Genomic DNA, 25,517 nt, shown 5'->3' with positions numbered 1-25,517 from the left:
CCACTGGAGTGCCAACGTCGATTGGGCCACCACTGGCAAACGAGGCAGTGAAGGAGACCAAGATGATTTGATAAATATGGCTTGGTAAGTTCAGAATGAAGGACAAATGTTTTCAGGATTTTTTATGTTATTTTATTCGGAAAAAGTGTGAGGCTAAGCTGGCAGCTCAGGTGTGCAGGCCTTTTTAAGAAAACATATCCACAAAACCAGGTCCTGCAAGGTCATGACATTTTTGTTTCCACAGTGGTACATAATCAAAAAGGCATTTCTACGTGGCACCACCAGTGGTGCAAATGTGGAAAGTTTTTGAAAAGCCCTCAGAATTGGTCCATATATTTTATCCCATTAGTACTATTTATTGAGAAGTCACAGTGCCACTTTGAATATATAACTTATTACTTGGATACCACGTGACTATATTAAACTGTACTCCCCATTTTTGTTCACCACCATTGGGGTTGCTCTTTAACCTGCTTGTTTATTGACCAGTCATGCTCTCAAACCAAAGGAAATTAATAGGTATCTATTGATAAATTTTGCATGTGCGCATAGAAGACACTATTCAGAGGGCAACATGATTTGCACATTTCATGATGTAATGTGGACCATTCTGTACTGCTTGACAGCACTGTCTTTAATGTGGGCTGCACATGCGCTATGTATAGTGGCGATATTTGGTCAGCAATGCCGTTTACGAATTTGCAATGGAAGCAGAGTTGCTGAGTGGAAACTCACTGCAGGTGCAATGAAATGAGCAGTACAACAAAGAAGGCAAGTTGCAGATGTATAGGTCAAAATATTCACAGAAATTCCTGATACTGTCTGCATTGAAACTCAGAGAACATCCCGCATATGGCAACTTCCACGGATTTCAGCATTGGCCACAGGGGACTGTGACATAGACAAACATGTTGTAGCGGCCAAACTCATTTTTGATTTCTAACCCATTGAGGGCGCTATAAGCGGAGACCATAAAAAAAGCACTGAAAGCAAGATGGCTCCATCACATTTTGCATCTGACAGATTTTGATTCGCCCATCCAGCCAAAGCTTATTCAACGGTTAGAGCTCATTATTCTCAGGATTCTCATATTAAATTAAAGAATTTGATTAAGTAATTACTGGGTTATTTATAGTTTTGTATAAGCCAAAACTCACTCATTTAGGCCATGCTGTAACATCGGTGGAATACTTTATTGTAAATGGTAAATAATACAGATACGCACATGGGGGGCCTACATATTGGAGCTATAGTTAAAATTATAGGATTTCATATTGTCTAACTTAAATATTTGGCATCATACTCTTTTAGGGGAACTTAGATACATGTATTAGTGTCACTTAGATACATCCAAGGGCAAGTTATAATTGAGGTAGAAGTAAACATTTGGTGCATATATATTTACATGTTCAACGTGGGCACACATACATGTATTATTATCACCTGGACGTCGGATGTACCATACTCTTGATTTATGTTTTATTTTAATTTTATTTTGGTCAATCTGTGCCTGTGCCTGTTCCTGTGTCTGTGCATCAAGCTGTATGCATGAACAAGAAGAGAAGCATTAAACATCTGGATCTGAAGTGCACACTGCCCATGTACAGCATTACGTGTGTATCCTTTGGCAGATTCACATGTCAATTCCAAAAAGCACAAGATCTTAGCCAAGGCTACTCATGGAAGATTACTGACCAGTTTCTTTACTGCGACATCTGATGTGTGTGTGATCAATGCTTAAGTGCTGATGACCGAGTTCATAATTGAACACAGTCTGCCACCGAGTGTGGCCAACTATGAAACCAGGACTTCTTTGTTTATACTGTAACAAAAGAACAACAAATTGGCAGAGATTTCACTGTTACTACTACTGCTACTATTTTGTTCCTATAATCTATTTAATAATTTTTTTCTTTGTTAATTTCTGCCTGTATGGATAGTGGGTACCCACAAATCGTTTGATATTTTGTGGTATTGCCAAACCATTTTCAAAACCATGTGTTACTTTGTCACAGTGTCACCACTCTTGACTTAACCAAAATTTTTTGTGATATGTTAGTCATAAAGTTTATGGAAAAATGCTGCAAGATGGCTCATGTTGCATCATTAGCATCTAAAACCCCCAGAGCTTCCAGGGCTCTTAAGAAGCAGCCTAGGACCCTGGCTAAAATAGACTTGCTTGTAATGTGCACTGTGCACACATTAAAAAGATGCACATCTTCTTTTAGGTCACTCTGATTTTTCCTTCTGCTATGTTGGCAGGTACGCATTAGTGCCAAACAGTAGGGTTTCCACAACAGCTCAGCACTCTCTTCAAACAGTATCACAGCTGCCACGAGGCATATTTATCGAGTGACACACTACCAAGAAGCTTATCCCCTTATTTGGATCTAGGTACCTTTCTTGCATCCCCATTTACAAATCCCTTTGAAAACAAGGGAATTCTCTTCATCAACGTATGATAAAAACCATGTCTTTATTGGCTACTGCAACAGCTCAAAAAAGAAGTGAGTTCCATGGCTTGTCTCAAAGAGAGAGGCCATATTCACTGGGAATCAGGCAGTGTATGCCTTATTCCACAGACACAGTTTCTTTAATACCAACAATCAATCACTTGATTTCTCTCACCCAGATATTTTCCTGCCAAGCTTGACGCCATTTTCATTGGTAGAGGACAAATGGTTGTGCCCTGTTATGAACCCTTTAATACTACATTGTTGTATATCATAGGCTGTAGGTGCTGTGGGACACACAAAACCTCTGGTAATTATTTTGTGCACATTTAATGGGAAACATTAAATGTTTCCCCATCTCAACCCAAAAACTTAGAACATTTCAAATAGCATGAAATAATTTTCCGAAATTCAAATTTATTACAGACACAGTTGAAACAAAAACTGAATTAAGATGCACAGAGATTAAAAAGGGGACACCATTTTGTGGCAGTTACTCAGTGTGAATATACATTAAATATGCTTGTGAACATTAATACTACATATTCATTGCATTGTTTATACTCTGAATACTAATCTTTTTGTGCCTGTTGCTTCTGTATGTATATTACAGAAGTCAAGTGATAAAAATTTTGGAAGTAGTCATTCCAAGTCTGTGGGAGCCTGTCTTGGAATCTATTTGGACTAAGATGTTCCTTAATAAATTTTTTAGTGAACTTCTTGAGTCTCTGGGATATTTAGCTGTTTTCTTGAGAATTTTTATTTGTTTATTTATTTTTTTTCCGTTCCCACATAGTTGCGGAAAAGCCTTTTTTTTTGGTTTGATTTTTTTTCAGCTACTTTGATCAATGGCCCAAACAGCTTTTATTTTCTTGAGATTTTTTTATTTTTTCCCCCTTCTTTTACAAATTGTTCCTACTGACTTAACATAAATCATTCTACATACCACTTTCAGTCCATGCTTTGGGCCTTTTTACTTCAAACCCGACACATTGTTAAACTACCACCCAAGGATGTATGCCGAATCGTGGTGTCACCATGATGTCATCACCTGATTTATTATAGAATGTTGAATATTGAATTTTTCTCTGTATGTTTTGTACACGTTTTCAAAGCAACATTTTGGTTGTTCAGCTTCAAATGTCATCAAAGTTACACAAAGCAAAGACCTCACAGCAAAAAAAAATGCTATGATAATCACATCATGATGACATCACTAAGTGATTTATTACTAAATTTTGAATATTCAAATATTATGTTAATGTTGTTAAAAGCTATATAAAATCAAGTGTGGTCTCCGGCAGCATTCTGCTTGCGGCAAGTGCCAGGGTAAAGTTAAGTCTTCAACTCCTCTCCTGTGGGGCAAATCACCTGACCCTTCATTCTTGTCGAAACTGGAAGCGGGCTAATTATTTAAAAGTGGTATTGGGTATCAAGTTGTTTTCAATGGTGTTAGTCGGTGGGGGTATAGTATTCTTGAAATCATCTACTGATGATGTCATGTAATTGTCAAGCACCCTCTAGTGACAAGTTGGACATTCTGCGAAATGAATTTTGAATAGATGTCTGTGGCGAAGTTTGTCGAAATCACCTGATAATTTATGCGGTTGATGATCTTTACCCGGTTACCACATGTGTGAATGTTGAGGCCGATGATGTCATCATACTGGAAGTTATGATAAAAAGTCCTTTTATTCTTCACTGTTTTGTAAAAATTCAATCGTAAAAGATTAAATAATGAGTGAATTGTCCATTGCATGATAGCTGAAACATTGCAGTCAGTTGTATGAAGTGCCGATGACTAAATCGCACCTTACGATATTTACGAACTCGAAACTCCCATCCGCATAGGGTTCATCAGCTATTGTATACTTGGATGCATATCTACCTGTACCATAGGCAGCGCATAATACGAAAAACTGGCAAAAGGCTAAACACATGGCAGGGAAAGCATGGGAGCAGGTATTGTCATGCTGTATTCTAGCAAGGAGGGTAGTGGTCCCATAGACATTTTGAAGTGCAGTGCTGTTCAATTACCACCCCTTCCAACTTCCTTTTTTATCAAACCAAAAGAGTTTCCCGAAACAGCTCAGTGTTTGTCTACCGACAAACACAACAAAAGAGAAACCAGACTTAATTTTCCTGAATATACCCAAGAGTCAAAATATCAAGTAATATTTCATAACATTTTTCCATTTTAAATGCAATTCAAGTGACATGAGTTTAAAGGAGCAGTTGTTCTGCATAGGGAGTTTTAGCACATTGACTTTGTACATGTTTTCAAGGCACCATTTTGCTAATTTAGCCAACGTCACTTATCAAAGTTACAGGCAACAAAGACCCTGTTACAAAAACTACACCAATTTCATGATGTCATGATGACGTCACTTAATTATTTTTATAATTGATTTTCTAATATTTTATTTTTCCCCGTAGGTTTCATACACGCTTTTCAACTGCCATTCTGTGGCAGTATTAGTGATATGACTGACTACATATGCTTTTTAGGTGCAAAATTTAAAGCCTTGTATCTCCTAAACTTTGTGTCGGATTTGGCTGAAACCTTCTAGCTGTCTAGGATGGGAAGTATTTACGACATTGGTTGACCTTATGTGATGTTGTGTAGGCAATTCCCAATCCCTAATTCAACTTGTGATTACACTAAATAAGGACCTTAAGGAAGGGACCGGCCCTCTCAAATAATGATGTCGTGGTGACGTCATCAGTTGTCCAATTACAATCGGTTAAAGACGGTTGAATTTTAATCTTTAAAATTCCATATAAAATCAACCGGGACTTCCGTTATTTGGTGTTTGCGCTAAAGTGGTAGTAAAATTAAAATATTCATTTCATCTTGTGTACGTAAAGTCACATGACCCTTGCTTCCGGTCGAAACCGGAAGTGGCTTTAGATTCAAAATTTGGGACAGATATGAACTACCAGATAGTAGTTTTCAAAACATCTACCCGTTTGTGCGATCCCTGTTCTTGCTTTTTACATCCAGTGACAGGGTAAATGTACGTCCTTCATTTAAATAAATTATGGTTTGTTTAACAACTATGTGTCGTAACTATTGAGTCATCAAGTGATATAATGAAGATTTTTCAATATTTTTGAGTCAAAACAAAGGTGGAAAAGCCCTCTGCATGTTGCAAACAGGCAGAAAGCTCTAGTTTTGCTTCCTCTTTTTCTTCTCCTAAAAATCCCATTCAATTTGTGCACCTTTTTTTCTACACATGATTCTAGTGCTTTTCCTTTTTGGATCTTCATCAAACTTGATGAAGGACCTTTATGCGTAGATGTGTCTAGAAGAATGATGTCATGATGACATCATCAAGTGATTTATTATTAATTTTTACATATTTGTTTTAGCCCATTGCATTGACTTCATACTCATTTTCAAGACACTATTTTGGTTACTTGGGGATCTTCAAAGTAACAGCTAGCAAAGACCATAATACAAAATTAATGCCTAATTTATGACATTATGATGACATCATCACTTTATTTTATATTGATTTTTTTAATATTTAAATTTTCCCCATAGGTTTTGTACACGTTTTTTTCTCCTATAGATCTGACTAGTGATATATTATATGTTGTTGCTTTAATCCACGAGCTAGAGAAGGTCCAAGAAGAAAGTCGTCATTAAGACATCATATTCAACGTGACTTGGCATTAAATGTGTAAACTTCAAAGCCTTATATCTCCTAAAGGACAAGTCCTATCTGCTTGAAATTTAGCAGTTTTCTGCTTTCAACCTACCCCAAACAGTCGCTAAATATGCAAATTCCTTTGCATCTGATTCAATTCGCTAAATCGTCTGATCAACCATAGTGCGCCCTCATGTCCCCATGATGCACAGCGGAATGGCCACCATGTTCGTCCTTCTTTTCCTTAGTGTGATTCTAAATGGACGTGTCTTTTTGAAATCTTCAAGTTTATCAAGTTTCCGTTTTGCTACACACCTTTGTGACATTCTGATCAAACCGTAACGTATTGTAATAAACATACATTCTATATTTCTGAGTTTATGTGTGTATTTTCTTGTTTTGGTGGTATATTTTATCCTTTTGTGTGTGTGCATTTTGTGGATCGTTGACTCTAAGTTGTTACTACCAAGCAATACATATGGTCAATGGGGCGACCCTGGGAATGTTGGGGGCTCCCCGCTTGCTGGGCCTGGGTGCAACACTTCTTTGTCCTGGTCCCGAAGCATTTCAAACGGGTGACGCGGGTAAACAACAAGCTATCGCAGGCAACACCCAACATCGGCAGGGCTCACAAGTCTACATGCCGGAGCGGCCCCATGCTGCCAACACTGGCTACACGGGCCGCAACACCCCTGACACCCTTTCGATCAGGGCACCCGGCCGTGACAAATACACTGACACTCCACAGGACAACACAACACTGCCCCTGGTATGCTACCTGCAGAGACAATGCTGGGCCTTACAGGCTCATCAACACCCACGTCCGTGACAACAGAGCCCACCGGCCTCCTGTACCGTCGGGATTGTCGATCTCCGTATGTCACCCTGTCTTCCGGCTTCCTCCTGGGCCTTTCTGAAAAGACTGCTTCTACCCCTGTGGTTCACCAACCCCATCCTGCTGTATCTTTACTGCAGCCTGGGCAGGCCTCCAATGTCCCAACTCACCAGGCGTCGACTGCTGGCTCTACAACCAGTTCACCCATATGCAAGAAATGCAAACATTCTTCATCTTCTTCTGCGGGGTCTAAGCAGAAGAAGTCTTTCTCTTCGCAAGGAGGAGGACACATCGGCTGACATCATATCAGCAGTCCGCATACTCTCGGAGAAGCTCTCTTCTATAGCCAGCCGTCTAGATCCCACCTCTGCTCCCGTGGCGACTGCCCCAGATCCAGACCCTTTGCTGGTGCAATGTGATCCAGATCTGCACCCAGATCAGCATCCTGGTCCACATCCGCACCTGGATCCACATCCGAACCTGAGTTCATCGGCGATCCGACTTATTTCCAGTTTGCTAGGGAGGACTTTGATTATTTCCTCTCTGTCCCTTAGATTCCAATGGAGGCCAAAGATAAACTTTCTTCTGACGCTCACTAACCTACAGGAAAGTCTCCATTTAAAGACAAGGACAAGTGTTTGTCGAGTCTACTCTTGCTAAACTCGACAAAGCCTCACGACATGGCCTTCACTGCACCACGTTTAAGGCACTTCTCTCTGAGTATTTGGCCCAAACGTGTGACGAAGATTCACCAGTTACCCCTGACCTGGCAGCTGTCACACTTTGAGTGCTCGATGAGAGGGTCAACTCTATCTTCAAGCAGTTTGTTCAGATCTCCATTCTAGCCATTTCTACATGTAGATCCAACGCTTTAGACGGCATGAACATTCCCTATGAGGGAGTCAAGTCAAGACTTCAGGATCTTCCGCTTTATGGCAAAGACCTTTTTGCGGGGAAGTTCATGGAGATGATGGAGTCTGAAGTTAAACGTATTGACACAACATGTAAACTTAGCTTCCGTGACCACCTCGCCAATCTTGTCCCAGTGATCACCGGGCACGGCCCTTCAGACCCCCACAGCAGGAGAGTTATGGTTCCTTTCGCCCTGTTCATCAAACCAGTCACCAGATGAATCGTGGCCGTCCATTCTCTTCTCGGCCTACTAAGCCACCTCAGATGGGCTTCAAAGGAAGAACTACAGAACCGCGCTACCCCCGACCTCCAGGGGTAGGCGTTGTTGACTATTCAGATTTGCCTCCGCCCGCAGATCTCAGACCCGTCGGTGGGCGACTTCAACTCTCCGTCTGTAACTGTCCGACTCCAGTTCCTACCGACAAAAACAAACGGCAGGAACTGGAGTCCGAGATAGACTCTCTCCTTCAGAAACGTGCTATCCTCCATTTTCCCAAATCTCAAGCAAAAAAAGGCTTCATCTCAATGTTCTTCCTCACTCCAAAGAAAGAAGTCAAAAGCTGGCGACCTATTATCAACCTCAAACTTCTAAACCGCTTTATCCGCCAAAAGAAATTCCGCATGGAGACCCTTTGGACGTCGCTGCTCACCTTCAAAAGCGGGACGTCATACTGTTCCAGTACCTGGACGACTGGCTGATTGTAGACATATCGTTCAACAAAACAGAGGTTTCTATCTGCCTTACTTGTGACATCACAAATTGGCTGGGTTTCATCATCAACCACCAGATGTCGAATCTCGCCCTAACTCAATACCCGACATATCTAGGGGCATCTATCGACCTTCAACGAGGCATAATCCTACCAACAACCAAACGTATCAACAATCTTCTCGACTGCGTGAAAGTCTTTTTACCAAGTGGTCTGCTGCAGCCCACACCTGGCTCCGTCTCCTAGGCTTGATGGCCAGCATGGTGGACCTCATTCCCCTCTGTAGGCTATACATCCGCCCACTGCAACTTTATCTCTTAGCGCTCTGCAGGCCCAAATGGGACTCAATCTTCAGGTCCCCATATCAGACTTCATCCGTCCCTATCTTCAGTGGTGGTCAGTGAAAGAGCACCTTTCTCTCAGAGTTCCCTTCCCCAAGGTGAATCCGGAAATAACCATATCATCGGACGCTTCTCATCTGGGCTGGGGAGCCTCCCTACCACCACTTCAAGCATCGGGAACATGGGACCTCCAGCTCCAAGGGAATCACATCAATATACTGGAACTTCGGGGTGTATTTCATGCACTGAAAGCTTTCCGCCCAAGCATTACAGGCAAACGAGTCCTCGTCCGCTCGGACAACTTCACAGTGGTGTCATACATCAACTGCCCGGGAGGCACACATTCTCCCCGCCTATGCCTCCTGATGAGACAGATATTCCTTTGGGCCCAGGATTATGGCATCCACCTCCAGGCGACTCATATTCCTAGTGTCAACAACTCCATAGCAGATGCTCTCTCTCAGGGAAAGGTATGTCCCATGAAGTGGACATTGCACGCCAGTGTAGTCTAACAGATCTTCACCGAAATAGAGAAACCGAACATCGATCTTTTCTCTTCAGCAGAGAATGCCCATCTGCAAGTGTTCTACACCAGGTTTTATTACCTGCAAGTCAATTGGGCAGGGATGTTGGCCAACGACTTCCCTCCTATATCCCTAATACTAGCAGTTCTCTCCAAGATCGAAAGGGAATGCTGCTGCATCCTTCTCATTGCCCCCCTTTTGGCCAAGCCAGCCATGGTTCCCTCGTTTGACAGGACTTCTCTCATCCTGGTCGCGGTGATCCTTCCCGACAGACCGGATCTGCTACATCAGCCAAAGTCGGGCGTTCTTCACCCTCATCCGACGTCACTACACCTGATCTGTTGGCTATTGTCAAACAGTCCTTCAGATCAGCAGGACTTTCTGATGCAGCTGCTGAAATGGCCTCCAAAAGTTGACACCAGTCTACATGCGACGTCTGTGACTCCAGATTACGACATTTTACTTCCTGGTATTCAGAGTGAGGTTTGTCTTCAACCAAAGTTTCTGTGACCTCTGTAGCCAGGGAATGTTTCTTGAGCGTCCCCCAACTAAAAGACTAATTCCTTCATGGGACTTGTCAGCTTTCCTCCAACTGCTTGCTGGTCCTCCCTTCGAGCCTCTCAGCGACGCATCGTTGATTAACTTATCAGTAAAACTGGCATTCCTGCTGGCAGTTACTACCTCACTGCGCAGCAGTGAACTGAAGGCATTGTCCATCTCAGATGGCCACATTTGATGGGAACCTCATGGTGTTCGTCTTTTCCCAACGCTAGGGTTTCTCACCAAGAACCAATCAGTTTAATTCCATCCTCCTGACATTTTTGTACCAGACATTACAAAACACACTGGGACTCCCGATGACAAATTATGGTGCCCAGTGCAGACTCTTAAATGGTACCTAGCAAAAACAAAAAAACTCAGAGTTACAACTTGGCAGCTTTTCATCACCACAATAAAACCTCACCGAGCAGCGGCCAGAGGTACTATAGCCAGATGGGCAGTTTCAGCCATCAAGTTTGCTAACCCAATGAATCATCAGGGCTCATGATATCCGAGCAGTTTCCACATCTTGGGACTACTTCAGGGGCGAACCAATAGAGAAAATATGTAAGGCAGCATGCTGGAAGACCCCATCCATCTTCACCGATCTTCTACAAAAGGACTCCGCACATGGCAGAGTGGTCCTAACATCGGCAACATCAACAAAGAAGGGTTCCTCATGGAAGCGGCCCACCACTAGAACGACATAACTCCATTAGGTGGTGAGTCCGCAATAAATTTGTACAATTTCTTATTCCTCTGTCATTCTCATTATGTAGTGCATCCTCGCCGCACCCCCCTCCAATGGCTCGGTGCTACTCTGCATATTAAGCAACTGTTTGGGGTAGGTTGAAAGCAGAAGACTCCTCCCCCACAGAAATGTGGGTGAGGTCTGCTATTGAATACCTACCCCAGACAGTCGGCTCCCTCCCATCCTTCCCCACTTTTGGCTTGGACGGTTTTAATACCTGAAAAGGATGAACGTGGCAGCCATTCTGCTATGCATCATGGGACATGAGGGCGCACTACAGTTGATTAGAAGATTTAGTGAATTGAATCAGACGCAAAGGAATTTGCATATTTAACGACTGTTTTGGGTAGGTATTCAATAGCAGACCTCACCCACATTTCTGTGGGGGGAGGAGATAACTAGAAAGGAAAGTGCTACGGACAAATCTTGACCTCATGTGATGATGATGTCATCAGGAGACAAGTCACATGACTTAAGAGGTGCATTCTTTAAGGTCCTGTTTCTCCTGAAGTACATGTCCGATCAGGTTCTTCAGGTGCTTAAGAGGAATACTGACCTGATGTGATGATGACATCACAAGGTGAGAAGTCACATGACATTAACCACTTCCTGCCGGGGACTCCGGGATCTGAGACGTATGGTTTATATGGGTGGCCGGGGTCTCCGAACTCCGACAAAGGAAACAGGACCCTGTAACAAAAGACCATACTCTGAACAAAATACCAGGCTGCTGGGCATTACCGACATTTTTCACTCTCAAAAGGGGTGATAATCCAGCCTTCTATACCAGGGTTTGGGGCGTTGAGAGCGAGCGGATTACCGCCAGGGACAAAGTTATACAACACCGCACAATCTGGGCCCTGTTTACAAGGCTGCTGGCCTGGCTGAATTACTCGGGCATCAATGGAAGTCACCTACTCTAAGTTTGTCTAAAGATTACTTTGTGCGGCTATAAACGACCGTTAAATGAAATGATGAATTTTTGAAGGATTTTGAAAACGGAAAAAAATGATAGTCATGCCGGCCCAGCATCATCAACATTGAAAAATGCCCCGGCATGAAGTCGTTAAAGAGGCACTATTGAATACGCTACATCTCCTGAAGTATATGTCCAATTGGGTTCAAACCTTGCAGATGTCTTGAAAGGGAAGTGATTTAGACGAATATTGACCTCATGTAATGATGATGTCATCAGGTGACAAGTCAAATTACATTATATTTAATGCATGTTAGTTCCTGAAGTATATGCTTGATTGGGTTGAAACCTTGGACTCAAATGGTCATAATGAAATAATTACGCCATCAGGTTTGTGCAGTAAATCCTTTGTTCAGATTAACAGAGGAATGCGAAAAACCCTCTCTTCTGTTGTCAATCAGACAGATGACCTCTCTTCTGCTCCTCAAAACCCCTTTCACTTTGTACACATTTTTTCTATGCAGCACTTTTGACCCTCAGCAAGCTTCAATCTTTTTAAAATGTACTTCATACCACAGATGTGCGTACCAAGTCTATCTTTGAGAACACGCCCTTACCTTCCAAGTTGGCGGTGAAGTCATGTAAATTGGAAATTGGGTAGCAATCAGGAACTGTCATGCTGTTAAGGGCACGATAGTCACCACACGGCCTCCAATTGCCAGAGGTCTTGGGAACCATATGCAATGGTGATGACCATGACTGAACTCATCTTTGGCAGCATTAAGTAAGGTGACGTGGGCGGGATGAAACTGGGGGCCTGTTGGTAACGATGTGGTGGGTTATTGAATGTTTTACTTTCCTGGCTTGGTAGACAGGACGAGTCACTTCAGGGAAATGACTGATGAGTGTCTCGTAGGGATATGCGCTTGGGGTGGGCATGGTGTTTAACTGAATTCCTGCTACAGTGAGGCTTGTGGTTGTGTCAATGAGTTTGCGGCATTGAACATCGACAAGCAGTCCAAAGTGTTGGAGAAAATCTGCTCCAATTATTGGGTGAGGCAGGTCAGCAATGATGAAAACTCAGCGAAATTCCCAACGCAAACCAACATCTATTGTAAGTCACTTCTCACCCTATGTGCTTATGGGAGATTTATTTACCGCCTGAAGATTGACTGGTGAAGACTGAGGCTGGCGTTTATCCTTGGCCGTCGGGGGGCACAACACTCACTTCGGCTCCTACATCCACAAGAAACCGAACCCCACTCTTTCGATCACTGATAAAGAATAGGTAACAGTTGGTGTCGGTGCCAGGTGGACTTGTTGCCTTTAGTCGCCGGCATCGGAGTTTCCCTGCTGCTGCTGATGTTGATGGGGTTTGTAGCTGCATGGGGAGACACATCGCTTTGTATCAGTGCAGTAACGCCAATGGTACCAGCAATCTTTGCCGGCATGTGATGGGCTGCGACCACGAGAGGATGAGCGTGGTCTGGGTGGAGTTGGGTCCCGTGTCCTTCGCCTGCCTTGTTGGCTCATGAGTTGGCTAATGAGAGCATTTACCTGCTTGTGCCACTTCGGGCTGCAGTGACCCAATAACATACGCAAACTTTGTGTCCTGCATAGTTATCTTTCTCGTGAGGAATTGCGCCTCCACTTGTGTGAATGACAAGGCCGGGTCATTTGGCCAAAATGGCGGTAGTTTCAAGTTCACTGCAGATACAGGCAACGGGGCCGTTGGTTGAGAGGTTGAAGGTGAACCTCCCATCTCTGGGCTTGAATCACCGGTAGTATCAGGCATGATTGCAACTACGTTGATACTGATAACACTTGGAAGATCACGTCTGGGTCGCCAGTTTAGATGACTCGGCTCAGTTCTACTTGGCTCACTTACTACAATTTATTTCCATATGCAAAGGAAAATATGGATGTGCACACTACCATGTCTGTACTAAGAGTGGCTAGTCAAAGGAGGGTTTCCAATATTTGAAAGGTTATTGTAAGGACAACAAGTTATAATGTATATTAGATCAAGGAACTGAAGAAATATTTACGATAATGAGTTGGGCCTCTGGAAATTCCAGTGACCTCTGTAAGACGCAGTTAATGGGGTTTATGACTTTGACCTGAACTTGTGACCTGTTTGCTGGTCGTGGTCAGGTAAGGGTACATGTACATACATCTACTGTGCACTACAAATGTATATGTTTTCATTGAAGGTAATGGTGACATCATCACTTGATTTCTTATTGAATTTTTAATATTTAATTTCTCCCATTGACTTAGTATGCAGAATCAAGCGGGCTTCTTGGAACACTTAAATATATTGTATCATACTCAAACTTGCCTCACACAAAGACTGTGGCGTTAAATGTTTTTCATTCAACTAAGTTAATTATTAATTAATTTAGTTAATCATCACTTAATTTTTTATTGAATTTGTAGCGGGTATAATATGATAATCATAACACTAGCTTACATTATTTATTTGTTTACTAGTTTACACCATTTTATTGTCAGCCAACCAGTGGAGATTAGTGCGTTTCCAGTTTTTCGCACGCTGTACGAAAATACAAATATCCTCACTCTAATGGATATATATTTTAAAATAACAAGAAAACCCCAGGGATTCTATTCACAGAAGATAATTATTAATTAACAACAAAAATAAAGGGCCTAGCTTGAAGATGTGTTGAAAATCGGGGATGACTTGTCTTGGCTTCACTTGGCAAGAAGCTGGGGAGCTTGCAGTTAACCACTTGCTGCCGGGTGGATTTTTCTTGAGCAAGAGAAGATAACGAGTCCTTTTCAAGTTTTCGAATTTTTCAAAAATTCATCATTTAATTTAATGGCCATTAATACCCACATAAAGGACTCTTTGGGACTACTCTATAGCTGACAGGTGACCTTCATTGATTCCTGAATATTCCAGCCAGGCCTGAAGCCTTGGAAAAAGAGCCCAGAGTGTGCGGTGTTACGTAAGATTGTACCCGAAACCGGCACAGTGCACTGCTGACCTCTTTTCAATAGGGGTCAGATTAGCTGTGTGGTGGTAGTGGTGCTGTATGGCTCATCCTTGCAGTGGTGGAGAGGTTTTGTCCCCGGTGGTAATCCGCTAGCACTAAATGCCTCAAACCGTGGTATACTGTTTCAAAACAAGGCTGGATTATCTCCACTATTGAGAGCGAAAAAATCTAGGTAATGCCCAGCAGCTCAGTCTTTTGTGCTGAGCATGGTCTTTTGTTAGAAGGCCCAATTCCTTTGTCCCAGTTCTGGGCTCCCTGGCTCTGCATATAAAGCCTATGTGCTCAAAAACGGGTCACCCGGCATGAAGTGGTTAAAGGACTTGCAGTTCAAGGGGGCTGGAATGAATTCCGAAGATCTTTGGCTAAGTGCTGATGGTGTGTAGGCCTTGATTGCACAGACTCTCCTTCCCCAGCTTGAGTAAATCAGGTGTGGGGAACAGAATTCATGTGACTCTGCTGCAAGTCACCCACTGTCCAACAGTATATGGAGCTCAATAGGCTCACTGATATTACTCTAGTGCATCAGTACTAGTGGTGTCTTTGTCTAGAGCAGGACAGGGACGAATATGTAATTGTGGCAGGTTCAATGCAAGGAGAGATCACAGAGACAACAGAACAGTCTCCGTTGAGTCCAGTAGCCAAGTGGCAAGTGAAGTACTAACTATACTAAGTAAAATAGTTGTATGGACTATCAAAAGTGGAAGTCCCTTTAAAACACTGCACTGTGTGTAAGGCTGTCATGGTTACCAGTGCTGGTCAATGCCCTCGTCCACCTGGGTATTGTATTTGTGTGTGTGGGTTGGTCTACACAGAAATGACTAAGGTGCTACAAGGACACTATACCAAGACCTGTGTCTTAGGAATTACAAGGTTACAACTGTTGCGTCAAACTTTAGAACTCAGTTCGGGAAATACGAGTGACTCATAATCAGGAGATAAAGCTTAATTAAGATTAAACATTAAATAGTCAAAGTCCTGAGCAATCAAATCGATTCAAAGCAAAAGGAGTACATATATCAAAAGATTAAACACCCCGATATAAGAATAAAAATAAAATAAAGAAAAACTAACTACTGAATATATGGAACTATGGTAAACTAGTTAAAGGTGAATCAAGTCAAACGATTGAAACACAAAAGAATGTTGCAAATTCAAAGACTTAACTTGCACAAGAGGGAAATATCCCTCTCTTCACTTTAGTCAAGAGAATGTGATTATTCAATGTATGGTAGAAGTAATATATCATAAAAACCTAAGTAAAATAATATTATACAAGTAACCCTAGGAGTCAGTTCCTTCTAAATTAAGTTTTACTTAATTTAGACTAGTCGCCAGAGGTCTTTTACATGAGAATGGTAAACTTCCAAATTGATGGAAACTCATACAGCAAGTTGAATTAATTCAGTGTTCAGGACCATGAAGTCAGATTGTTTGGACAGATCATGGAAGATATTGTAAAAGAAATGGTGTTTGTATCTGGAAACAACAGAACCTTAAACAGATGTCAACATGGATAGAACCTGTAAAGTGAACCTTGGCTTAAATTAAGTTGTGCACAAATTCTTTTACTCTTTGAAAACATTCTCAGCCAAAAATTACAATGACTGCATTTCAGAAACGCAATATGATATTGACCAATGACGACTTGGTCTAAACTTTGAGATAAGAACAGACACTTCAATCTAGGCGTGAACGTAAGACAAAAGTATCATCAAACTCACCTAGAGCAGGACAGGGACGAATATGTAATTGTGGCAGGTTTCAATGCAAGGAGAGATCACAGAGACAACAGAACAGTCTCTGTTGAGTCCAGTAGCCAAGTGGAGTGGAGGGTCACTGGCCACTGAATTCATCTGCTCCTCCTCAAGGACTCTTGTGGTTGGTTGCAAGTTCTGCTACCAACCTGCCCACAAGTGCTGCCAAGCAACCCACACATTTCTAAGAAACTGCATGGCCTAACTCTGGGGGTGTTACAATTTCAAAAAAAATAGGGGCACAAAATTCATCCTGTTTTTAAATTTTTAATATTTATTTTCTCTCATTGACTTTTTACATTTCAAGGGGCTTTTAGGGACACTTAGGGAGTGTGTCAACATTTCGAATGGTCAGAATGTTTCCATTGGAACTCTGTGTTCTCATTCCGGAACAGTCAGCTGTTCTGTTGGGAATGCGACGTTCCACACAGAAGGCTATGTTATTTTGTGAGAACAGTCGGACGGGAACACACATTCCCATCGGAACGTCCCCATTTAGGTAGCTTCATATCGACCATGTACAAATCTTATCCAGTGTCCCAAAACAGAACCTGCTATGACAAATGATCATAGATAAACTTTGCCTTTATGATCGGCTTAATTTTGAATGAGAGTTGTAAGTAAACCTAAGATAGAAATGTGATGATGGAAATTTGTTGTTAACTGAGATACAAAAGTGAAAATCACTACGTGCTGACTTCATGCAGAGTACATGTATATGTCGGTGTGTGTATCACTGGGCTCTAGGCTGCAATACCAATATTGAGCTTAATTGCCTTAGTCATGTAGTTCAAACTTTTCCATGATATTTGATATAAGTTATGTTTTTAAATTGTTTCTGATATGATGGAATACTTATGTGTGGAAACATTGCGATGATAATTCCCTCTATCAATCAAACCTGACAATGTTAATTGCCTGTTAACATTATAAATTAGCAGTGTCCAGATATATTGTAGAGTCATTGCATGGTAAGCTATGCCATGGTGAATATGGACAAGAAAAATGGGTGACAAGTTAACCTTCATGAGGAATAAATCACAAAATGCTGCACTCCAGCACACAAGGTCCAGGAAATGAATGTCAAAAATCTTTCCTCCCGATTGTGAATGTAACTGCACTACCGTTCCACTGGGAACACATGTTCCCAATGGAACGCTGCCTGGAATGGTTTGGAATGTGCCTGTGATGTGGGCACGTTCTGATGGAACACCAGCGTTCCAGTGGGAATGGTCCAACAAAACCGGAATGTTCCCAATTTTGAAGACGCTCCTTAACCAAGGCCTTCATCAAACAACTGAGGCAAGAAATCAATCCCTTAATTGATAGATGGCAAAATACAATTAATTTTCCTCTGCAAACAAAATGAGTTCCGTTTTCGGATGTACACTGAGTATTGCTTGTGGGTTCCAGGTTTCCATACACTGAGAATGATTGATCTAGCCTGCTCCAATAGTTCTGAATGTCACGAGGCTTTCGTAATAAACGTTCTGCTATCAGAGATAACTTTTTCCTTAGTGGGTGTAGGGTGCTGCTAAATATGAGAGTTTGTAGCTTGTCCATTTGGGGTAACAGTAAAGGCTGCTCTGTCAACATCTCCAGAAAGACAGGAAACCATGGTTGAGTGGGCCGACATGGTACAATAATTATTGCCATCCCTTGGTCTGACCTCAATCTATGCAGCACTCAGCCAATTAGGCTGAAAGGAGGAAGATATATGCATAAAGCCAAGTGACATAACCACTGCATTTAGCATTTAACCTGACCGCAAAGAGGTCAAGATCTAGTCTACCATAAATTAGTACCTGTCTTTTGAACATACCCTCATGCAATGACCACTCGCATCTATCACTTAAATGCCTGCTTTCAAAATCAGTCTGGACATTCTTTGTTCCTGACAAATGGGAAGCAGAAAGCCAGATATTTTGGGACAAATATTTCTTTCGCTACACTATTTAACTTAGGTTTTCTACCACCCATGTGATTTAAATAAGCAACATTGGTCGTTGTGCTGTCCAGCAAGAGTGACACAAACTTCCCACTTTGCACTTTGCATCCATCTACCTCCAAATTGCTCAGTCTCACATGCACCACCCCACCCCTACAAAGATGCATCTGTAGTAAGATGTCAGCAATGCCTCTTAAAAGATACCTTCTTTGTGATGGTAATTATCTGTCCACCAATGTAATTCTGATTTCATGGCATCAGTGATGATCATTTGTGCATCAAATTCCCATTGTGGAATCTCAGTGCTTCATCTTTTGCTTGTTCCAGTGCCCTGTATCTAAGTGGACCAATCTGCACAGCAGGAAAGGAGGCTACAATGCTACCTATTACTTTGGCCACATTTCTAATAGAATCTGTTACCTTGTCTGCCAGGTCACTGCATAAGGTTACTACATTTTGAGCTTTATCTTCAGGTAATCTAACATTCGTTAGTCAATAGCATGAGCCAATAACAAATCCAAGGTGGGTTATCTGCTTACATGCTATAAGGACTGATTTGTCCCAATTAAGCACAAAGCCAAGTTCCAGCAAGGTTCTCAGAACAAATGTTACCAAAGAAATCAAATCTACTTCAGTGCCTGCTACCATTAGCATATCGTCAAGAAAACCTATGACACTGTGTCCCATTTGATGGAAATGGGACACAGTGAAATGAAATGATCAGACAAGTAAATTGGAACAAAGAATCACTCCAAATAAATTTGATAAATTTCCTATATTCTTGGTGCACTGGAACACCATAGTAGGCATCTTTCAAGTCTATCGATGCCATAAAGCACCCTTTATTTAGCACCCTAAATCAGCTTTAGGGCAATATCAACCATCTCCATTTTAAAATGGTAGTACTCAACATTGAGGTTGAACTGTTAAAGTTCAAGATAATTCTATGGGTGCCATTTTTCTTACACACCGGGTATTTTGCTGAACAAAAATTCACCATCGTCTCCGACAGTCTTTTCCTGGACATGTTTCTCAATAAAGTTCTGGATTTCCTTATCTGTTACCAAACTTTGTTGTTGACTAAATTTAGAAATTGGCACACTACACTAAACAGGTGGATCACCATCTGTAAATTCAATTGTGTAACCTGAAATGGTCTGCAAAATTTCACTATCAGAAGTAGTATTACTCCATTTGTGAACATACTGGCTAAATCTACAAGCATAAAATTCAATGGATTTGTCCTCAGATTCAAGTGATGCAACAATATCCTGCCCAGGTAAGCCTACATTTGAGCCTATGTCGACGGGGTATGTGATCAAGTAGAAGCTGGACATGCCTTCTTAGCTTGCCACCCTCCAGATCGTCTCCCACCTGTAGCAACCCTTGGAGGAAATGGTTACAGAGCACCATATGGATGGCTATCTCTGGCTCTACGCATGGGACCGGGACCATACTGTCTGCGTGGGAGATACCCTCTGTAGTGGGGGTATTGATAGGCTCCCCTGGTGTACGTATAGGCAGATTTGCTGGCGCGCAACTGGCTAGCTGTCTTGTGAGACTCTCCAATGTCCTTTCTCATCTTTTCTACATTCTGATTCCCACCATATAAGTAGGCATTGTGTTCTACATCAGATGAGGAGAGATTCTCATAATGCAGATACACTCTCCGTGGCGCAGACAAATGTTGTGGAAACTGACCCAGCATGGCTAGGCCCATCATGCCTACCAAAGTCAAGTCATTGGTAACATTGACACCTAGAACGACACTGTCATTCTCCTTGTTGACTTGCTTATACATACCGTCAACGATCTCCACGAGGCAACAACCCACTTTGGATACAGCAGTTTGAATGATCTTCATTCTTTCGTCAAACTGTTTGGTTTAGTGTGTCAATAATTTATGTACAAGTTTGTCACTTTCAACCTGCTGTGAAGCTCAACACAATTCTCGGGGCCCTTAATCTCAGCTGGTTTCTTGCAAAACAGTTTATAATCCATGCCCTTTTGAAACATTTTGTTCACACCATCGGCTAGTGCGGCAGATACAGAGCTTCACATGTTTCTTCTGTTAGTGTCATAAACTCTGCAAGATATTCGTCAAATTTGCTCACAACGGGATCCACATTGGTGACAGTGGTACTAGCTCCCACAGCGTGATCATTGTTGTCCATGTTGTTTACAACAGTCATGACTGCGCTTTCGCACTTTGACCTTTCATGAGCATCTTGTGGTCATGGTGCTTCCACCGGATATTCTTCCATCGGGTATGAGTAATGATTATTGCCATAGTCCCATTCAGTATCATGGGGCGGATAAAAGTAGGGTGCTTGAGAGAAGGTAGGATGAGAGAGGTCATGCCCACCTTCAAATTCTTGGTGGGTTTGTTTGATGGTGTGTATGTCTTCTTTCAAATCTTCCTTGCTGTTGGCCGGTTGGCTCAATGTTTTTGCAATTTCTGTGTTACTAGGCGTAGGTTTTGTTGACGGGTTTGCCGCCAATTTTTTGCATTTAGACAGTGTATTCTTTCTGGCCGCCCCTTCTCCATGCTGGGCCTGGGAGTGACATTGTCTTTCCCATCATTTGTCTTATCCTGTTTTTGTGCACCATTGGCCGCACTTTCATCACTGTCTCCCTTCACCATTGTTGCGTAGGGAATAAATCAATTCCAAAATGATACTTCGGTGGTCTTTATCATGCACTGTCTGGTCTGTGTCTAATGTGCGTTTGTTAATTGGTTTTGCGCGGTGGAAAGGGGGGAGGAGGGGGGCCAGCCACACAGGTTCACGAGTACATGTACAGCCAGTGTTTTTCAGTTCTCTTCCTTCCAGAGGGTTTATTGTATCTGTATAGTAGTAGTCAGGCCCCGACACTGAGGCCACCTGCAAAGAGTCGGACAGGCGGTGTTGTAAATTTGTTACACAGTATACATACACAATGAATATTAAACAGTAATAACCAATTTATGCCACACTTTACTTGCAAAACAACATACATTTAACTGAATAGGCATGAAGGTAGCGCCGGCTACACAGGTCAGGGATGCAAGCAGTCTCAACCCCGCACGCCTACTAAACTTGACAATAAGCGGTCCAAGGTTCCAGGGTAACTACACCTAATCCCATACATGTAAAGTGGTTACAGTTAAATTACTGACGTCAGAAAAAAAATCCAAATCTAATCCCACAATCCAATAAATGCCGTAAGTCTTGCACATTAACTCAGGTGACGTTTTACACAGTCACAATGCATGTACATGTCTCTATTGTCAAAAATCGACATTAAAGCTCCGACATAACACTTCTTTGAACTCCAAAATCCAACAAAAGCCATCCCCATCCTTATTAAACCTGTCTATGGTAAATTGCAGTAAAGGTAGTAGGCCATCTGACCCAAAAGTTTCCACCACAATTACGTTGGTTCAATTCACATCCAGGTGTGATCCAACACGGACTATATAGAGCATTCCACGTTCTTTCCCAAAGAAAGCTTCCCAAAAAGAGACAGAAAACATGGCGAGTAAGTGCAATTCCTTGGAGCAAAAACAAATGCTTGGACAAATAGTGAAAGGCATTTTTTGTTATTTATTTTCCTTTCCTTTCTAAAGCATTTTTGTGTGCACAAAACAAGTTCAGAAAGCCCATAAACAATTATGTTTAAAAATTCCAAATTCCTCCCCCCCAAAAAAAATTCCCTCCCCTCAACCAAATGGTTCTAGATCCACCCTTAATAATGGCTAGACCACAGTGCCCTGTAGGTGGGCTACCATGTGAATCTTTATAAGGTCATGGGTCATACACTGTGGTTGGAGTGTATAGCCTTGAGTTCTTGTTATAACCAAAACACAGCTGTTAAACCGTTTGGACCACTGAAGGAATGTGACCAATTACTCAACACTTTCTTGGGTAGTCTTCACACAACACATCTAAAATGACTTAGTGCACAAGTAAAACCTCTTAATCTGTGTTGGTGAACATATACCAACTTTCCAATCTGGCATACAAAATCACGTAAAAACACTTCCAAATTCAGAGTGTGAAACTGCTTGGAATATAAATATAATTCTGGAGCTAACCTGGATATGCTAACTTGGCTTCTCTCCTACTACTGGCTACATCTGCCTCGACACAATTTAACACAGATGCCACTTGAGCTATATAAAAGAACAGAAATTTATCTTTACAAGGTGTGCAAACATCCTTAATTACAAACTAGGATATTGTTGAATCGAGTGTGCCAAACAAGGGGGTAATCAGAACAAATGGAGAAAAGAGTATGCTGTAAAATAACTTGATGTGAATGCCATGATTGGGATTGATCATAAAAACAAGCTAACAATACAAGTCCATCAACATGAGAAGTAACACAGTATATAATCTTAAGTAATCTAAATAAATTTGAAAATCAAGTTACACACAGGTAGATTACTAAGGACAGCAACTCACCCCATATGGCTACTTTGTAGACTTGAGTGTCGGGCTGTTGACCAATGGTCTGCTAGGTGGTGGTGCAGACTGAATTCTGACCCTGGCGTAGGCCCTTAAATGCCTGCTAGAGTCTCTTGATGGACATTTCCATCAAGAATATGATTGGTCACTTGCAAGTTTGACCAAAGCTTCCTCAAAGTTTGATTTACATATAAGCTTCCCCATAGGTCAAATCTTTGAAGGTTCATTGTGTAACTCTGCTAATCAGCAAGATCAGCAAATTTTCTCCCAGGTTCCAACAACTTGCAACCTCCAGTTTGATGAATCTTCCAAACAATAAAAACTGACCTTCTGTTTCTAAAAATATTTTGTCAGGATGGTGGGAAAGTTCCCCTAAAACAATGGACTGGATTAGCAAGTGGGGTAAACATCATGACCCCCACCATTGCATACCACAGATAGTTCCATTTGAGTTGCATAAGGTTGGAAAATATCCTGGGAACGAGGGGAGCAGAATAAGAAATGCAAGATAACCCACACAAATATACAATTTTCCATTTCCTGACAGTAATATACAGGGTTCCTAATATAAAATCTAAATTAGACCAAAGCCTGCCTTCCAAATTGATTGCTTGAGGTGCATGTGACTTTCATAATAACTTTTTAAAGCTCTGAAATTGGTTGCGGAAAATTATATACTTTTCCTGTTGTATAAATACAAATTCCTGAAATTTAAATGACACTATAGAGAATCATCTGATACAGCTATAATAAAGGAAATTCTTTCTCTCTTGTGGTAAATTCAAGAAGCTGCTTTAGCCATGCTTACGTATTTGTGTGTCTTGTTTTTATCTTATTTTTGGGGGGGACAGGAGAGATTTGCTGAGCCTCGAGGGATAGACTCAAGTGATATTTTTACTGCAATCGGCAATTTCGTGAAATCTTTCAAACGGGAAATGGATCTCATACTTGCTGCATCTGGGCTTGGAAGGTGAGCAAATAAAAATTTCATCTATTTTTCTGTATCATTGGACCCATCTATCAAACCACTATCATTTTATTTTCCAATGACTAGTCTTAGTTTTGCAGTCTAAAAACTGTTTCTAATTTGTGTTGATTTAATTCAAGGCAGAAATGTGTTTCCTTTTACAGCAAACGTTTCTGCCTGGTAAAAACACAAATTTATTCTGTTAATAATCTGACACTTTTTTTATATCATTCCCAAGATGAAAAATGTTGATATTATGTGATAAAAACATCATTGTTATATAATGTTTTGTTAATGGTAATACTGATATGTCAACAGATGCTATATACTTGTACACAAACATCCGAGCATGAAATTTAGGTTGAATTCATCGAGTTAGAATATGTAGCCTTGCAGGGTTTTCCCAATGGTGAGAAAAGTTGCAGAAATGTGTCATTTGTGTTGTCAACAAGTGGATGTGAGCCAAAGTGAGACTCAAGTACTACAGCACAGTCTGTTTGTCTGGGTTGATTGTAAATGAAGGTCTGAACTTGTCCGGCGAAGTTGCTAACATTTGGAGAGTTAGAACGTTTAAGGATGGGAAATGGCCATTAGGTACACATCAAAAGACCCCTTGATAACCGGGCGCGCCCGCGGACGAATTCAATGTGCAAGGTTTATGCAACTTACATTCATTTAGGCGGCATCGCGAAATTGACCAACCGTTCCGCGCCGCGGACATCCCGCGCGATCAGGAGAGCATGCCAGTCCCCGCCAAACAAAAGACCCCTTGACAACCAGGCACGCCCGCGGACGAATGCAATATGCAAGGTTCATGTAACTTACCAAGTTAAGTCATTAATATGTCCGATATTCTGCAGATTCCCGGCTCGGGAAAAAAACATTGCTACCAGGCTACTTTCGGCCTGCAATTGACCATGAAAGGAATGTCTTAATTTTGTACCAAACATAGATAACTAATAGCAGTAATATATTTCTTGTCACTACAGGGAAACAAAATTCATTGATTCTTGATCGTCAGCAAACTGATACGGGCATGCAAAATTTCTTGTTCACGCTGCCACTAGATTGCTTCAGATAGTAAAGTCGTCCGAAAACAGTCAGCGAGCGTATCCCACCAACGAAACCACCAATTTTCCCAAACAGCAGGCATGACGCGGGCACAGAATTCAATCCCTGTTTCGTGAAGTTTGTTTTACAATTCTTACTGACATTTCAAAACATGATGGATTGTGTGAACATCTGGATCAGTACATTTATGGTTTAAGTTTTCGTTCAGATTCGAATGCTTTCGTAGTTTCGTTCTTTTGCCATAAAACAATTCCATCGTACATTGAACAGCCGTTAAGTTGGAATTTTCGCATGACACGGCACGCAATCTCAGCTTTTCCAGATAGTCTGTTCCCTGTCCGAAAAACTGCACTGAATTAGCTATAGGAATCCAAGGAACACGGTAACCATGCTTGCATGCATGTTCGACCGCGTTGACGCGCCAACCAACTCAGATACTTTTTTCCGGGTATTTGATATTGTTCCATGAACATTATATTCACATCGTAGATAATTGAATATTTATTCAGAGGTGGCAGACATACTTCATTTTAGATAACAATTGATTTGACTCTGGACAGTGTAGACCTGTCTTCCGTTTGTCTCATCTCCAATCACATCAACAATGTACAGTCACATAGTACTTCAGGCCTATGTAAGAACTTTGATGGAGTGGCAGCATGACTGTACCGGCC

At 41.7% G+C, this 25,517-nt stretch overlaps 1 protein-coding gene across 6 annotated transcripts in view; it reads left to right on the top strand.

The window, feature by feature from the left end:
* The window catches only part of LOC110987750 (uncharacterized), a 523,067-nt gene that overhangs the window by 454,958 nt on the left and 42,592 nt on the right, over positions 1-25,517 (top strand). For all 6 annotated transcript variants that reach the window (XM_087138265.1, XM_087138261.1, XM_087138263.1 and 3 more), the window contains one exon: positions 23,657-23,775. In XM_087138265.1, coding sequence (XP_086994391.1) covers positions 23,657-23,775 — 119 coding nt within the window. The remainder of the gene's footprint in view (positions 1-23,656; positions 23,776-25,517) is intronic.

This window comes from Acanthaster planci, linkage group LG06 (genome assembly GCF_054643075.1).
Source record: "Acanthaster planci isolate LZ-2023a linkage group LG06, COTS_SCS, whole genome shotgun sequence".
Classification (NCBI taxonomy): domain Eukaryota; kingdom Metazoa; phylum Echinodermata; class Asteroidea; order Valvatida; family Acanthasteridae; genus Acanthaster; species Acanthaster planci.
This window is presented reverse-complemented; position numbering and strand designations above follow the sequence as displayed.